Here is a 17,899-nt window from a genome sequence, read left to right as displayed (position 1 = left end):
GGTCGTTATGTTGTATTCCCTCATTTTATTCTAACTATGGTGCATGATCTATCCTCCATAACCCTGTATATCCTTATCCATTAGGAATTTATCTAGGCAATTCTTAAAAGTATAGACCAGGCCTGTCCAACCTGTGGCTCTCCAGATGTTGTGAAACTACACATCCCAGCATGCCCTGCCACACTTTTAGCATTCCCTAATAGCAAAACTGTGGAAAGGCATGATGGGACTTGTAGTTTTACAACAGCTGGAGAGCCACAGGTTGGCCAGGCCTGGTATAGACCGAGTCCGCCATTACTACTTTCTCAGACAGGGAATTCCAAACTCGTATTGTCCTTACTGTGAAGAAAACCTTTCCACCTCTGTGTGTGGCATCTCCTCTCCTCTCACCTAAGTGTGTGTCCACGTGTCTTCTGTGATCCCCCGAAAGCTCTGTGTATTGTCCCCTTAAATATTTATAAATGTTGATCACGTCCTCTCTTAATCTCCTGACAGGAGCACAAAGTCCAGCTTCTGACCGTATTGCACCATTTGTAAATTATGCATTTCTGAGGATATTTGGTTTATGAACTATGGAAAACAAAAATAAATAAATTAGAGCACAGAAATATTATTTTCCCATGCCGCTGCCCCTTTACTTTACGACAAAGTGCTCCATGATGGACGGGATGCCGCTGTTGGTATACTGAACGCCGCCATCTTGTCCGTCTGTATATCATACTGTACCCATCTGCTGTACTAATCTCTTCTTCGCGGCGTGCTGTTGTATTTTGGATTTGAGTTAATTTGTGTCCTGTTTTCTTCATTTGAAGAACTTGCGGCAGGAATGCTGGGAGAGAGCCGGACACTTCTTTGATCTGCCAGATTTCTTAACCTGGAAAGCGACCGGAACACTTACAAGGTACTGTACGTTTGTTATTCATTGTTGTTTTAGTAATGTATATTACATTTGTTGTCTATTCATAATACTGCCGTCAGCCTGTTTTTATAGTATTGTGTATTAGGTATTATGTGTTTTGTATTTATAAAAAGAGCATCTTGGTATGTTGGACAGCTTGCCTTAAATGGATTTATACTGTAGCTAATTCGCTCTCTCCCATGTATAGATATGCTTGGGGGAAAATTTATCAAAGATCAGAGAGATAAATAGGAGAGGGAGATAAATTACCAACCAACTCTTAGCTGATCCTTTTCAAACACAGCCTGTAACATGGCAGAAGATGACTGGTTGGTACTTTTTGCCCTTATTTATCAATGAATGATAAATTTCACTGTAAGTGATAAATTGCACCAGCCAATCCGCTCCTGTCATTTAGGAGCTGTATTTTCTCAAATGAGGCGCCGGTTCGTTAGCCAATCAGAGCTCATGGACCGCCAGCCAATCAGGAGCCGCGGCTGCCGGTCTGCGAGCTCTGATTGGCTAACGAACCGGCACCTCAGTTGAGAAGAAACACGCAGCCGGAGACCAGAGTTGCACTGAGGGACCGTGCTGCGCTCTTCTCTCGTCCCCTGACACAGCAGCAGATGCAAGTATGGCGGTCGGGCCGGCGGTACTGCGTACATGCTGGCAATTTTTTAACGGCATGCAGTACCGCCCCGTACCGCCATACTTGTAGCACTGAGCACCTCATGCAGTGTATGTGATTAACGAATACTAGCGGCAATATTATGGCGGGAATTGAAATGGATTGATTAAGCCAGTCAAGAACTAATAGAGGGAAAGACTGTGCTCTCCATTGCTAAAATATCGGACAGTGGCCAAATGTATTAAGCATTAACAAGTGATAAAGTGGAGACTGATAAAGGGGCAGATGTATTACGCCTGGAGAAGGGATAAAGCAGTGATAAGTGCAAGGTGATAACTCACCAGCCAATCATTATCACCTTGCACTTATCACCTCTTTATCCCTTCTCCAGGCGTAATACATCTGCCCCTTTATCCGTCTCCACTTTATCACTTGTTAAGGCTGATTACATTTATGCCATTGTCCCTGGTACTACTATTTTCTGCTGATGTAACCCAGGCACATATACTACTGTTCTCTCCTGGTGTAACCCAGGCGCATATACTACTGTTCTCTCCCGGTGTAACCCAGGCGCATATACTACTGTTCTCTCCCGGTGTAACCCAGGCACATATACTACTGTTATCTCCCGATGTAACTCAGGCACATATACTATTGTCCCCTCCTGGTGTAACCCAGGCACATATACTACTGTTCTCTACCGGTGTAACCCAGGCACATATACTACTGTTCTCTCCTGGTGTAACCCAGGCGCATATACTACTGTTCTCTCCCGGTGTAACCCAGGCGCATATACTACTGTTCTCTCCCGGTGTAACCCAGGCACATATACTACTGTTATCTCCCGATGTAACTCAGGCACATATACTATTGTCCCCTCCTGGTGTAACCCAGGCACATATACTACTGTTCTCTACCGGTGTAACCCAGGCACATATACTACTGTTCTCTCCCGGTGTAACCCAGGCACATATACTGCTGTTCTCTCCCGGTGTAACCCAGGCGCATATACTACTGTTCTCTCCCGGTGTAACCCAGGCGCATATACTACTGTTCTCTCCCGGTGTAACCCAGGCACATATACTACTGTTATCTCCCGATGTAACTCAGGCACATATACTATTGTCCCCTCCTGGTGTAACCCAGGCACATATACTACTGTTCTCTACCGGTGTAACCCAGGCACATATACTACTGTTCTCTCCTGGTGTAACCCAGGCGCATATACTACTGTTCTCTCCCGGTGTAACCCAGGCACGTATACTACTGTCCCCTCCCAGTGTAACCCAGGCACATATACTACTGTTCTCTCCCGGTGTAACCCAGGCACATATACTACTGTTCTCTCCTGGTGTAACCCAGGCGCATATACTACTGTTCTCTCCCGGTGTAAGCCAGGCACATATACCAGTGCCGTAACTAGACATTTTAGCGCCGTATGCAAGAAACAGCGTCGGCGCCCCCCCTTATTTAAAATAGAGGCAGGACATGCCGTAGGCGTGCCCCAAAAATATGGGGCGTGGCTTCACGGGGAAGGGGAGTGTCCACAAAATAATACCAACTCATATTATGTTGCACAGTAGTCTCCATTATTCAAATTACTCTGCACAGTAGCGCCATTACACCAGGTAGAGCACGTTTTACACATTATGGCAGGCAGAGTCACCATTTTACACATTACGGCAGGCAGAACCCCCCCTTTTTACACATTACGGCAGACAGAGCCCCCCCTTTTTACACATTACGGCAGACAGAGCCCCCCGTTTTACACATTACGGCAGGTAGAGCACCTTACATTCCCCTCCCTACTCTTAGGGTGTAGTGTACTGTAGCGTAGAGTAGTGTAGTGTGTAGGCACATTCTGCCTTCCCTCCAGATGATACCTGGAAAGGAGTAGAGTAGTGTAGTGTGTAGGCACATTCTGCCTTCCCTCCAGATGACACCTGGAAAGGAGTAGAGTAGTTTAGTGTGTAGGCACATTCTGCCTTCCCTCCAGATGATACCTGGAAAGGAGTAGAGTAGTGTAGTGTGTAGGCACATTCTGCCTTCCCTCCAGATGATACCTGGAAAGGAGTAGAGTAGTGTAGTGTGTAGGCACATTCTGCCTTCCCTCCAGATGATACCTGGAAAGGAGTAGAGTAGTGTAGTGTGTAGGCACATTCTGCCTTCCCTCCAGATGATACCTGGAAAGGAGATGGGTGCCCCACTAAACAGCCCTATTTAACCTCCTCCTCTCCTGGATCAGGGTAAACAGAAAGATACCTTCATATTGTTCATAATATGCAGCTTATACTGCTGCCCTAGGCTGCTAGACATTGGTGGCAGTGTGAGCAAAGCCAGCGCTGAAGTGATCCGCAGAAAGAAGGAGACGAGCTGTGAGTTACTGCAGCGCTGACAGGCTCCAGTAACTTGTGTCTTCCCACCAGCCCCAGTGTTTACCTGCTCCTGACCAAGGCGGATCCAGCGGGGAAGCGGCAGCCGCGGCGGAGAACGCCGGAGGTCAGTGATGACAGGTGCAGCCCACCTTGAAAGGCGGTCCCGGGCGATACTTGGAGTGCAGTGAACGGCCTCCCCCTGTGCCTGTCCAGAGCAGAGGCAGAGACCAGGAGCTTGGGGCTGCGGGCACCAGGCAAGCAGGAGCGGGAGGAGCGTCTGTAGTCAGCGGGGGCATATGCGGCCATTCGGGGTGCATCTACAGTACAAATGCGCTGTGGGCAATGCACCTTCTGCACACACCTAGTTACGGCGCTGACATATACTACTGATCTCTCATGGTGTAACCCAGGTGCATATACTATTGATCTTTCCTGGTGTAACCGAGGCACATATACTACTGCTCTCTCCTGGTGTAACCGAGGCACATATACTACTGTTCTCTCCTGGTGTAACCCAGACACATATACTACTGTTCTCTCCCGGTGTAACCCAGACACATATACTACTGTACTCTCCTCTCCTGGTGTATCCCAGACACACATACTACTGTACTCATCTGGTGTAACCCAGGCACATGCACTACTGTACTCATCTGGTATAACCCAGGCACATATACTGCTGTTCTCTCCTGGTGTAGCCCAGGCACATATACTACTGTACTCTCCTCTCCTGGTGTATCCCAGACACATATACTACTGTACTCATCTGGTGTAACCCAGGCACATGCACTACTGTACTCATCTGGTATAACCCAGGCACATATACTGCTGTTCTCTCCTGGTGTAGCCCAGGCACATATACTACTGTTCTCTCCTGGTGTAACCCAGGCACATATACTACTGTACTCTCCTGGTGTATCCCAGGCACATATACTACTTTTCTCTCCTGGTGTAACCCAGGCACATATACTACTGTACTCTCCTGGTGTAACCCAGGCACATATACTGCTTTCTCTCCTGGTGTAACCCAGACACATATACTACTGTTCTATCCTGGTGTAACCCAGACACATATACTACTGCTCTCTCCTAGTGTAACTCAGGCACATATACTACTGTACTCTCCTGGTGTAACCCAGGCGCATATACTACTGTACTCTCCTGGTGTATCCCAGGCACATATACTACTTTTCTCTCCTGGTGTAACCCAGGCACATATACTACTGTACTCTCCTGGTGTAACCCAGGCACATATACTACTGTACTCTCCTGGTGTAACCCAGGCGCATATACTGCTGCTCTCTCCCAGTGTAACCCAGGCACATATACTACTGTTCTCTTCTCTCCTGGTGTAACCCAGACACATATACTACTGTCCTCTCCCGGTGTAACCCAGGCACATATACTACTGTTCTCTCCCGGTGTAACCCAGGCACATATACTGCTGTTCTCTCCCAGTGTTACCTAGGCACATATACTACTGTTCTCTCCCGGTGTAACCCAGGCACACATACTACTGTTCTCTCTTCTCCTGGTGTAACCCAGACACCTATACTACTGTTCTCTCCCGGTGTAACCCAGGCACATATACTGCTGTTCTCTCCTGGTGTAACCCAGGCGCATATACTGCTTTCTCTCCTGGTGTAACCCAGGCGCATATACTACTGTTCTCTCCTGGTGTAACCCAGGCACATATACTGCTGCTCTCTCCCGGTGTAACCCAGGCACATATACTACTGCTCTCTCCCGGTGTAATCCAGGCACATATACTGCTGCTTTTTCCCGATGTAACCCAGACACATATACTACTGCTCCCTCTCTCCCGGTCTAACCCAGGCACATATACTACTGCTCTCTCCCGGTGTAACCCAGGCACATATACTACTGTTCCCTCCCGGTGTAACCCAAGCACATATACTACTGTTCTGTCCCGGTGTAACCCAGGGGCATATACTGCTGTTCTCTCCCGGTGTAACCCAGGCACATATATTACTGTTCTCTCTTGGTGTAACCCAGGCGCATATACTGCTGTTCTCTCCCGGTGTAACCCAGGCACATATACTACTGTTCTGTCCTGGTGTAACTCAGGCACATATACTACTGCTCTCTCCTGGTGTAACCCAGGCACATATACTACTGTTCTGTCCTGGTGTAACTCAGGCACATATACTACTGCTCTCTCCTGGTGTAACCCAGGCACATATACTACTGTTCTCTCCCGGTGTAACCCAGGCGCATATACTACTGTTCTCTCCCGGTGTAACCCAGGCACATATACTACTGTTCTCTCCCGGTGTAACCCAGGCGCATATACTACTGTTCTCTCCCGGTGTAACCCAGGCACATATACTACTGTTCTCTCCCGGTGTAACCCAGGCACATATACTGCTGTTCTCTCCTGGTGTAACCCAGGCACATATACTACTGTTCTCTCCTGGTGTAACTCAGGCGCATATACTGCTGTTCTTTCCTGGTGTAACCCAGGACAGGCCTGAATTAAGCCTTCTGGAGGCCTGGAGCACCGACTGAGTCAGCAGTACTGCAGTTATGGACATGCAGGTGACGGGTAAACAGTATTAGTTCCCTCAGCGCACTGCACCCCGCTACACTGACTGGCAAAACAGGTGCAGTCTGCAGGATTTTGGGATGACTCTACTTCTTTCATGCTCCACTGCCAGTAGCAACTCTCCCAGCTACTGGGAGTGCTGCTACTTGCAGTGGAGCCTGGAGATGGGCAGAATCGTCCCTGTACAGCAGCTTTGGCTGGGGGCATCCTGAGAGAGGGGGACCCGGGGGTACTTACCTCCTTAATCCGGCACTGACCCAGGCGTATATTTACTGTTCTACTACTGGCATAAAAGTGGTGCATGTAGTACTATGAGATGTGTCCACCTTCTCTACTGTGCAAAATACATAATTTTGCCGGTGCATTTATTGTCCCCTTTGTTACGTACAGTGCATTTACTGGAACATCTAATTACTTATTTCATTGGCCCTTTTTTTTTGTGTTGTTCAGAATGAATAAGTGTGATTTTTAACTGTATTTTTGTATAAAATGAGGAGCTTTGAAGTGTCACAAAAGCTGACACAATATCGTGTATACACTTGCACTATATCCAGTGTATACACACTTGTATCATTTCCTAGCGACAAAACAGCAAAGTGTTCGATACTCCGCAATACTGGTCCGGAGCAGTAAGCATGGGGGTATCTGTAATGGGGGCTGGTTGTGCTGTGCACATGGACCCCCGGGTCCTAGAGGGCCCGCACCCTGCACCCATAGACTGTAAGTACCTCAACGCCGCACCATTTCCCTGGAGAAAATTTCAATTACGAAGTTTGACGGACAGTGCCCTATTAACCTTAGGGTGGCTGAGGCAGTGACCCAGGGCTCCCGCACATAGGGGGTAATTCAGACCTGATCGCTAGGGTTTGTTTTTTGCATCCCTGCGATCAGGTAGTCGCCACCTATAGAGGGAGGGGGTAATCGCTGTGCAGGGGTGCGATCGCATGTGCAGGAGAGCTGCACACAGAAGTTTGTGCAGTCTCTACACAGCCCAGGACTTACTCAGCCGCTGTGATGATCAGGGCTGGAGCTGACGTCAGACACCCTCCCTCCAAACGCCGTGTCCCTCCTGTGTTTTTTCGGAGATGCCGCAAAACCTGTCAGTTGCCACCCACAAACGCCCTCTTCCTGTCAATCTCCTTACATTCGCCGGTGCGATGGGATTTTTTCGCACCATCCCGTCGCTGTGGACCATCGCGCCTGCGCATTGCAGTGCATGCGCAGTTCAGACTTGATCGCTCACTGTGCGAAAACGCACAGCAGCGATGAGGTCTGAATCGGCCCCATAGTTATGTCACCAGCATGGGAGGAGCTTTGTGGCATAATATGAGGTCTGTGCATAAATGTGAACTTGGGGCACTATAGTGTTCACATTTGCGATACTGGGAGTAGTTACACATTATAACTCTTACTATCATCGTCAGTATATGATTTTGATGATTTTATTGGTATGGACCCCACAAACCTTAATCTGGCCCTGTTGAAGGATACTCCACAACCTTTGGGCCCCCTCCTCTCTCACACTGCTTCTTTGTTCTATTTACTTAAACACAAATAGACGTACCTGGAGTGACTGGGCCAAACGCGTATCTATAATGGGGGCTGGTCCTGGGAAGCCCCCTTTTGCATACCCTGTACCAAGTGAGTCACCCCCCCCCCCCCCCCCATGTAATGGTCTGACAACACAATCTCTCAAGTGATGTTTCCTGAAAGATCGTGTTTCTCCGTGAAAGCAAAGACTTTGGCAGAACCTTTGATATCTTCTGCTCATGCTTCATCTTCCCGAATGCCTCTGGAAAGATGGCACTGCCTGCAGAAGGTTTGGGGGCTGATGCGTGGAGGAGCACATTGGTTGGTATGGGGGATTGTTGGATGGCTCTGACCAATCAGAGTAGTGGGAGGCTTCTGATTGGTAGATAACTACAGACATTCACTAATCAGAGTAAGGAGTGGGTGGGCCTTTGCTTAATCTGCCCCTTCCTAAAAAGCAGTCTAGATCCGGCCCTTGGCTGTGGCTACCGCCGGTAATAGCAGGTGACCTCCTTTACGTACCTTATCGTAGCCAAAAATACCAGATTTGACTGGAGATGGGGGCTTTTTTTTTTTTTTTATTGAAGCATATCACATCATATAATGCACAGTATGAGTTTGTACAGTGTTATGTAGTTGACATCGTAATAAAACATAACGAGTGCAATTAAACTGGAGCATGTATCAGAGAACATCTGTATCAAGTAGTAGGCATATACAGTAATTGGCTATGGATGTAGATCAGTTTTCTAAATAAAAGTTGAACGTTTATCAGAATCTTTATCCGACTCTAGTTTGATTTCCAACATTATCAATAAAAGTAACGTATGATAAAGCATTAAGCCATATTGTACAAAGTATACATTAATATTGTATGAGGTAGAATATGTGACACCCGCTGTCCATGTCTTGGCAATTTCTGTAGAGTCAGAACGTTGACAGAGTGGGGTCACCATCAAGTATTCTCAGACTATACCAATTAGTTAAGTGTAAGCTATTATGAATGGATTGACGCGTTGAGAGAGGCAATTGTGCAACATAGCTTTCCCACACATCGAAGAACCTACCTTCATATTTTTCTTTGTTAAACATAGTCTCCACCTAGTCCATCCGAAAAATATGGTGAAGTTTTGCTTTGTATAAAGAAAGGGTGTATCCAATTTTGTAGAATTTTTTTTTTTAGCTGCAGAGCTTAGAGCTAGTAAAAGCTTCCTACCCCCTTTGGTGACACGTTGAGATTTTGGGGGAATCCAAATATAGCCCATTCCGGGGAAATGGGGACATAGTTAATTTAGTGAAATCTCTGCATCTCGTTTAATCTTTAGCCAAAAACCTTTGACAACAGGGCAATCCCATAAAGAATGAAATAGATCTGCTAAACCCTTTTGACATTTGGGGCATCTATCTGAGGGGATTAGTCTCATTAGGAACTGTCTGTTAGGTGATAGGTAGGATCTGTGTGTCACGTTATAGAACAACTCTTGATATGTGCTAGCTGATAAAAGTATACAAGAGGAATTTAGAAATCGCAAGAGATCTTGAGTCGATAAGGTAGGAAAATGGACAAGCCAATGGCTCAACCCTGAATTTGGATGAGGTGTGACCAAAGGGAGATTCCAAAGTTACATAATAATGGGATATAGCATTTTTGTGGAAGGGACCCCTTTTTATTAATTTATCTAAAGGGTTGTCCCAGTCTGAGTCTGTAAATTCCCTGAGTACCGTCGATATGTAGTGTTGAGCTTGTAGGAATGCCACTGGGTATGCCAGAAGAACTTCATATGTGGCTACAGCTTCTGAGAACATGAGAGGTCTCTTGTCTAATGTATGAACTAAATGTCCACTGGAGTTTAACCCCCCCCCCCCTCCTCCTATTTTCCAAATGGTAAAGGGGTGAGTTGCCATGCCATCCTGAAATTTTGTTTTTTTACTGAAAGCAAGGTGTAAAGAGATGAGCATTTATGCCCGCTTTCTTTCTCAAAATGTGCCACACTTTACGTGTATTCCACAAGAGTAGATTGTCTTGTATCTCAAGTAGTAGATCAGTATCTTGGCCATGACGAAAGCTAGAGAGACTCACATTCACAAGGAATTGAGATTCTAATGCAGTGTTTGCATGTGTTTGTGCCATGAATCCAGTCAATGAGGTATCTTAGTTGCGCTACATGGCTATAACGTACAATGGGGGTAATTCTGAGTTGATCGCAGCAGCAAGTTTGTTAGCAATTGGGCAAAACCATGTGCACTGCAGGGGGGGGGGTGCAGATATAAAATTTGTAGAGAGAGTTAGATTTGGGTGGGTTATATTGTTTCTGTGCAGGGTAAACACTGGCTGCTTTATTTTTACACTGCAATTTAGATTTCAATTTGAACACACCCCACCCATATCTAACTCTCTCTGCACATGTTATATCTGCCCCCCCTGCAGTGCACATGGTTTTGCCCAATTGCTAACAAACTTGCTGCTGCGATCAACTCAGAATTAGGCCCTATATCAGGAAAATTTATACCTCCGTTTTGTCTGGTTTGGCACAACCTGAGTTAACTGATGCAAGCTCTCTTCCCCTTCCAAATGAAGGACCAAAATTGATAATTAATTTTTTTTACCTCCTTTTGGGTCGGCAAAAGGGGTAAGACTTGAATCCTATATAATAGTCTTGGAAAAGTGATCAGTTTAATCAAGTTTGTTCTACCCAGATATGATAAAGTTTGATTCCAGCCCTTAAGTTCAGCAGTGATGCCCTGAATCGCCTTGGTGATGTTGTGTTTATAGAGATCGACAGGATTTCTGGTTAAGGTTATTCCTAAATAAGTCAGATAAGAAGAGAACCATTTTATAGGAATCACATTGCACCAGGAGGGAATGTGGGTATCCGGGCCCAAAAGCATACCCATTTGATTTATCTGCGTTAATGACCAGTCCAGAGATGCTGCCATGCACCTCAATTTTGTTCAGGATAGGTAATAAGGTATCTCTAGCATTGTTGAAATATAATAAAAGTTCGTCTGCGAAAGCGGAAATTTTAAGTTCGTGAGAACTAATATGAATACCTTGAAAAGCAGTCCAGTTCTGAAGGATCCGCAACAGTGGGTCAGGTGCTAAATTAAAAAGGGAGACAGAGGGCATCCCTGGCGGGTGCCTCTGTGTAAAAGTAATTTACCACCCTGCAACCCACCGACCAAAAGCGAGGTGGTCGGGGAACGATAAAAGGAGATTCATTTTATAAAGTCTGAGTCGAATGCTCTATATTCCAAAACCAAAAACAAATGTAGCCAAAGGACTGTATCGAAAGCTTTGTGTGTGTCCAAACTGAGAAGCATATTATTAGAATTTGACGTCTGCATTGAGGACATCGTCGCTGCGATCGCTAATCGAATCGCCCGCACCGAGTGTCTACCCGCAAGAAGTCCTAATTGATGGTCAGTAAGCAAGGCTGGCAGAATGGCTTGTAGACGATTGCCCATTATCTTAGCTAGGATTTTAAAGTTAGTTTAATAACGTGATTGGTCTATAAGAGACCAAAAGTTGGGATCCCTACCTGGTTTTGGCAATAAAATTGTATGAGATTCATTGAAAGTGGGGTAAGGAGGTGAGTCCCTATATATTGTGTGGTAGAGCTCATGCAATGCCGGCAAGATATTGTCCTGTAGTAATTTGTAATAATCACTCGATAGCCCATCCGGGCCTGGAGCTTTGCGGAATGCTAAGCCTTTAATAACTTGGGAGATTTCCTCGGTAGTGACAGCTCCGTGGAGTGCATCACGTTGGGCTTGCAACAATTGGGGGAGACAGGCTTCCTGGAGTAAGCAATCATGAAGGTCTTTGTCTATATCCTGAGCAGAATATAAATCAGAATAGTAATCATGAAACAGCTTCAGAATGCGTCTGAATTCTGTGACAAGAGTATGATTAATTGGATGTTTAATGGACGCTATATGAGCCCTGGTTTTCCAAGGACGGGACATAGTAGCTAAGAGTCTGCCAGTCTTGTTACCCCATCTATAATATGTGTTTGGAGATTTCCAATGCATTCTTAGCTTGGGTTAGAAGGACATTTTCTAGGAGCTGTCTGGCTTGTTTATAAGCGTCCCATGTCATCTCACCAGGAGCTGAAGAGTATGCCGCAAAGCTAGACGAGTCATTTGTTCTGAGGGATTTGTATATATCTGCAGATTCTTTTTTTCTGTTTGGCCATATAGCTTATGATATGACCCCTCATGACCGCCTTCGAAGACTCCCAAAATAGAATAGTCCCAGTGTTCGATGTTATTGTCCACGTACCCTGCCCATTTTGCATTAAGAAAAAGCTTAAAGTCTTCAGAGGAATTCAAATGAGATGGGAATCTCCAAAAGCGATCCACAGCTGGGGCACACGGGAGGCTGAGTACTAGCAAGATAGGGGCATGGTCCGAAATAATAATGTCATGTAGCTGCGATTTGAGAAGATTATTTACCAAAATGTCTGAGGTTAAGAAACAATCTATTCTCAAAAATGATCTGTGTACCCCTGAATGAAAAGTGAAAGATTTATGTGAAGGATTAAGTAGACGCCATGGGTCTGATACCTGAAGTGCTTCAGTAAAAGAGGAGACTATGACCCATTGTGGAGAGTGTGGGTTGGCAGCCGGAGGCGACTTATCCAGACAAGGGTCTGCCACTGTGTTAAAGTTGCCTCCTATTATCAGTGGGAAGTTTTCTCGTTGTGTTAGGACCTGAAGCAGAGTACGGAAAAATAATTGGGTATCTACATTTCGTGCATAAATATTAACCAAGGTGTAATTTGAGCCATAAATAGACACATCTAATATTATAAAACGCCCATACAGGTCAATGACCTGATTATGTATAGCAACTGGTAAAGATCTACGAAGTAAAATGGCAATGCCCCTGGATTTGGATCGATAAGAAGCAGCTATACAGGGATCTAACCAAGGAGTACGAAGAGATGAGTCATCCCCCTTTTTCCAATGAGTCTCTTGGATAATCACAGCATCAGGTTTAAATGCGGAGATGTGTAACAATGCGTTTACGTTTAATTGGACTGTTAGCTCCTCCAGCATTCCAAAATAACAGCCGAAGATCAATCGGAGTGTTGGGAGTGGAAGTGTTACAGGATGACTTGGCTAACCCACCCCCTCAACAGTAGGAAAGAGTGTGATGAAACTCTGTTAGTAGTACTAACTTGAATAGGCTTTCCCAAATCCCGATCGGGATGCAACTGAACAGCGGGTGTCACAACATCTGTACATAAGAATAGTAACAGAAGTATAATGCAATGCTTCAATCCTGCACTTTTTTAAATTTTCCTAACCAATAAACCAAACCAATTAAGACCTTGCAGCATTACAGCTGAGTTAGGCCACCAGGTAAACCAATTCCTGTATTTAAGAAAAAACAAAGGAGGAAAAAAAGAGAGTGAGGGAAGGGGGGGATGAAAAAAAAAAGTGGGAGAAGAAAAAATAAAACAAGAATTGAGGAGGGGGGACCCATTAGTGTGGAGAAGAAATGAAACAGACAATGTGTTCCCATATCGTTGCCCTAACCAAATATCTCAAAGGTATATCAAAGGATAAGGAGATGACCTTTACGATCATTCCAATTAAAGCAAAGTAATAGTTCCTAAGCAGTCGTGGAGCTGGCCAATGGGATTACATGAACACATACATAAAAAAACAGGCTGTGGGGGGGGGGGGGGGCAGTATCTCAGGGAGAGTTAGGAGAGCGTGACGGAGAGCAAGGAGCCATTAATCGGCGTTTAGCCAAAATAGGGTCGGCAAAGTATACTGGTTGGCTATCTATCATAAGCCTAAGCTTTGCAGGGTATAGTAGAGCAAAACGGCGGTCATGGTCGTGGAGATAACGACAGACTTCTGAAAATGCTCGCCGTTTTTGAGAAACACTTGCAGAAAAATCTTGGAAAATTAAGAGTTTATGGTCGTTAACCACTACTGACTGTGACTTGCGATACTGTGCTAAGATTTGTTCCTTTCCTCTGTAATCCAGGAATTTAGCAACCACTGGTCGTGGTTTCCCTTAAGCATTGCGTTGTGGTAGGCCCACTCTGTGTGCTCTTTCAATTTGTGGTGTGGGAAAGTCGCTATCTAGACCCAGTGCCAGGGGGAGGTCTATATTAAGGAAATCAATTAATTTAGCATCATGAATCGACTAATGAAATGCTATGAGCCCAAGGTTGTTCCTCCTGTTCCGATTCTCTAGGTCATCAGTCATGACTAATTGTGTTAGAGTGGTAGTCACTCTTTTGTTGAACTGCATGAAGGGAATCCTCCACATCACTCGTACGTTGCTCTACAGCACAGGTTCTCAAACTCGGTCCTCAGGACCCCACGAGGTCCATATTTTGCAGGTCACCTGTAGATTTTTAAGATGTGACAGTTGGTGATACACAGTGCAGCTGCAGGGTAACATGGAAAACGTGAACCGTGTGGGGTCCTGAGGACCGAGTTTGAGAACCACTGCTCTACAGTATTGAGCCGTGTGGAGTGTGAATCAATTCTGGCCAATGTGGCATCCAATTTAGTGTTCATCTCCAGTTGTTTATTAATCAAAGGCAAAATGAATTTTTACATTTCTCTCGCCATGTTGCCTAAGGGGAGAGATTCCACCGGAATTACTTTTAAGGTAGGAGTTATGCCCGACTCTTGAGAGTCTTCAGGGTGGGCAGTAGAGGTGGAGGGGTGAGTTTTGTCTGCCTTTTGTCTAGGCTTCACCATGTCTGGCGTGGACGTTGATTGATGGGAGACTTGCAATTTGTCCACAAATCTATCCATGACCCACAGAGGGCATGTTGAGATGACGAAGCTACTAGTGTTTAGTTAGATGACTCCCTTTGCAACCTGAACCTACGTATGTAGGTAAAGAACAAAGACCTGGGTATTTTGTTTGTCTTCAGTAACAGGAAAAAAACATGGGTCCCCAACTCCCTCAAAGCATAGCTTCTGTAGGATATTATTGCATTGTTAGCAAAGAAAGGGAAGAGAAAAAAAAGAGGGGGAGGGAAATAACAATAATTTTCACAGAGAAAGTATCAAGTGTCCAAAAATATAAATTGCTATGTACTTAATTATATTAAGAATTACTTAATAAGTATCATCACCAACATTCAAGAATAATATTACAGTATGTCTTACATGAGATGAGTGAACATCAATAGGTGACTCTATATCCCTGCTATATTTAAGAAAGAATTTAGAAATAAGATCAAAGCTATTATCTGTATATGTGTCAGCTATCACAGCGTCACTTGTAGCCTCAATTAAGAGGACCAATTAAAGGTTAACAGGGAACCCAACCTGAAAAAATAAATGGACCTTTTTCAAGGTTTTCGAGTGTGTGCAGAAAGAGTGCCAACAAAACTAATATGATTTAAGTACCCAAAGGAAATACTAAGTATAAGCTGAATATGACAAAAAGAAATAAGAAATAGTTTGTCAATTAAGCTAATCACTTGGCAAGCTTGCAGAGCAGATTTTTATCTGAACAGCAACTAGGTGGTAGTAACAAAGCTAAATATTTATCTTATTAAAAACACGTTAAAGGTTAAAGAACACAGTACGCAATTGGCGCAAAAAGTACCGCAAGGGTACTCCCTTAACTATACCTTAAGGAATGTACTTATACTGTAAACCTCTGTGTAGTGGTAGAGTGTAAATGCAACACAGTATAACCTTATTACCTCAAAAGCTGTTCGAGCGTCACCGACGCTCTGAGATTACTTAATACTATAAGAAATACACAGATACCGTGCTCAGGGTCCAACGCCTAAATATATATTATGAATGATATACTTGCAAAAGAATTTAACACAATACAAGCCATACACTACAATATAACATAGACTACCTAACCAGATAACTACACGGGAAATACAATACAATACAATTACGTTTAAGGGAAAATAAGAGGGGGAGAGGAGAAGAGAGAGAGAGAAAGAAATGGCTCACAATAACAAGAAGACAAATATGATTGCAGAGAAAGCTTACACATGTGAGGAACAATCGCTGCGCAGTCAGTCAATGCTGAGAATCTTTGTTTAGAAAGTACTTGAGCTTACCCATGCTGCCTGTCCCTATATACACGACACCCAGCAACACAATTGTCCCTACAATGCCGCATGGGGCAGAAGCTAGACTCCATTTTGGGAAAACTCCACTTGATTCCAAAGACTACACCACATGGCTGAAAGGGGGAGGGGAAAATACCCGGCAGCAGCCATTTTAGATTTGCAGGTCCAAACACATGGCACTCTCTACTACACCACAATCACATAGCAGAAAACACAAGACTCCATTTTATTCCAAAATGTCCAAGCCTCAAAACAATGCATATGTTCTGATTTTACAATTCCAAACAATCTAAATCACCTTTCACAATGTAATCCAACTTCCTAGAACCATCTTATAATTTCACATTCCAAACAACTTCAGTATCTCAATAACCAGAGCATATTCATCACAAGACCAGATCACAATGTAATTAACACAAACGTAACTGCATGGTGGTATTTATGATTAACAAGATATATAGTATAACTAACCAGCACAATCTATTTTAAATCTCCATAGGCAAACAAATACCACAAATACTATGCTACAGATTGTATACTGTTCCAATTCATCACAGACTTCACAGAGTATCCACAAACACCCAACAATCACACAACTGCCCAAACCTCGTTAACCTTAAGCCATTTGTATTTCCAAACTAACTAATCTATGCCAACCATTCTACAACTACATTGCTACAAACACATATTTAAAACTATTCTATGCCAATCAGCCATGAGATATTGAGATGATACTTAGTCTTTTCTAAGGAGCCCGGTGATGATCCAGCCATGCTTGCTGTGTGCTTTGTTCTGAGTGTAGCTACATTACATCTGTTCTCTGAGGCCACACCTGACCACTACCTTCCTGTTTGACCAGTACCTGGGGGAGGGGTCTTTCTTTCTTTGTATATGCTGATCAGGTTCAGCCCTGAAAACTTAGTAAAAGGTTGTCTTGAGCATCCATTGTTCTAACAATGTGATCTTAGCTTTTATACATATAATCATATCTATCTGCTGCAATGTCCCACAACTTCACAACCAGCATCAAACTAACCCACACATCATTCTGCTTGCTTCAATACCAAACATGATGGGCACATCTGGTTCTGTTCAAATGATACGTATTCATGACATCAATTCATCAGCCAATTCTAAATCTCCATGATGTCTGGTGCTGTTCATTATTATAACCATGTACTGTATGAAACAAGCGCCGAATCCATCTCTGTGCCATGTCCGAGCAAATGCGTGTGTTTCCATATATTGCTGTGCTCGCTGCGCATATTTGCAAGTATAGCGACTTAAATGTGTGTGTGGTTTGTATGTTCTCTCTATGTAATATTTTTGACTTTGACAGTAGTCTTACCCAAGGAATATATAATATCACTTCCGCCTGATAACGAATGTGAAATAAGTAAATATGGTTAGCACTACTGAATGCTAAAAATGTGCTTCATGAGTACTTGATCACCAGGTGGTGGTAATCCCTACCACACCAAATGTGTTACTGGAAATCTTGATCACTAATATTGAGGAACTATTAACCAAATCAGATGGTATTTGAAAGTAAGTTCAGGTCCTAACCTGTATATGATAATCAGAAATCAATATTTGCAGGGTATTATTCACCACACTCTAATACAGAATTATGAAACTGTCCAGTTACCATCAATTTACAGGGAAGTGTAAGACCGAAAATGAATGTACTTATAAAATCAGAAGCCTATGTAACATGTTCAAGCTTCAAAATACTTTGCTGGTATTCTAGCTGAGCCCTGTATTGCAATATTCAAGATAAGTGGGCAAGGCAACCTAGTTTAAGCAGTAGTATAGATA

The 17,899-nt window shown here is 44.1% G+C and overlaps 1 protein-coding gene across 6 annotated transcripts in view; it reads left to right on the top strand.

The window, feature by feature from the left end:
- Positions 1–17,899, top strand: part of FGGY (FGGY carbohydrate kinase domain containing) — a 533,714-nt gene that overhangs the window by 249,182 nt on the left and 266,633 nt on the right. For all 6 annotated transcript variants that reach the window (XM_063939260.1, XM_063939262.1, XM_063939261.1 and 3 more), the window contains one exon: positions 813–901. In XM_063939260.1, the coding sequence (XP_063795330.1) occupies positions 813–901 (89 nt within the window). The remainder of the gene's footprint in view (positions 1–812; positions 902–17,899) is intronic.

Source organism: Pseudophryne corroboree, chromosome 9, assembly GCF_028390025.1.
Source record: "Pseudophryne corroboree isolate aPseCor3 chromosome 9, aPseCor3.hap2, whole genome shotgun sequence".
Lineage (NCBI taxonomy): Eukaryota > Metazoa > Chordata > Amphibia > Anura > Myobatrachidae > Pseudophryne > Pseudophryne corroboree.
This window is presented reverse-complemented; position numbering and strand designations above follow the sequence as displayed.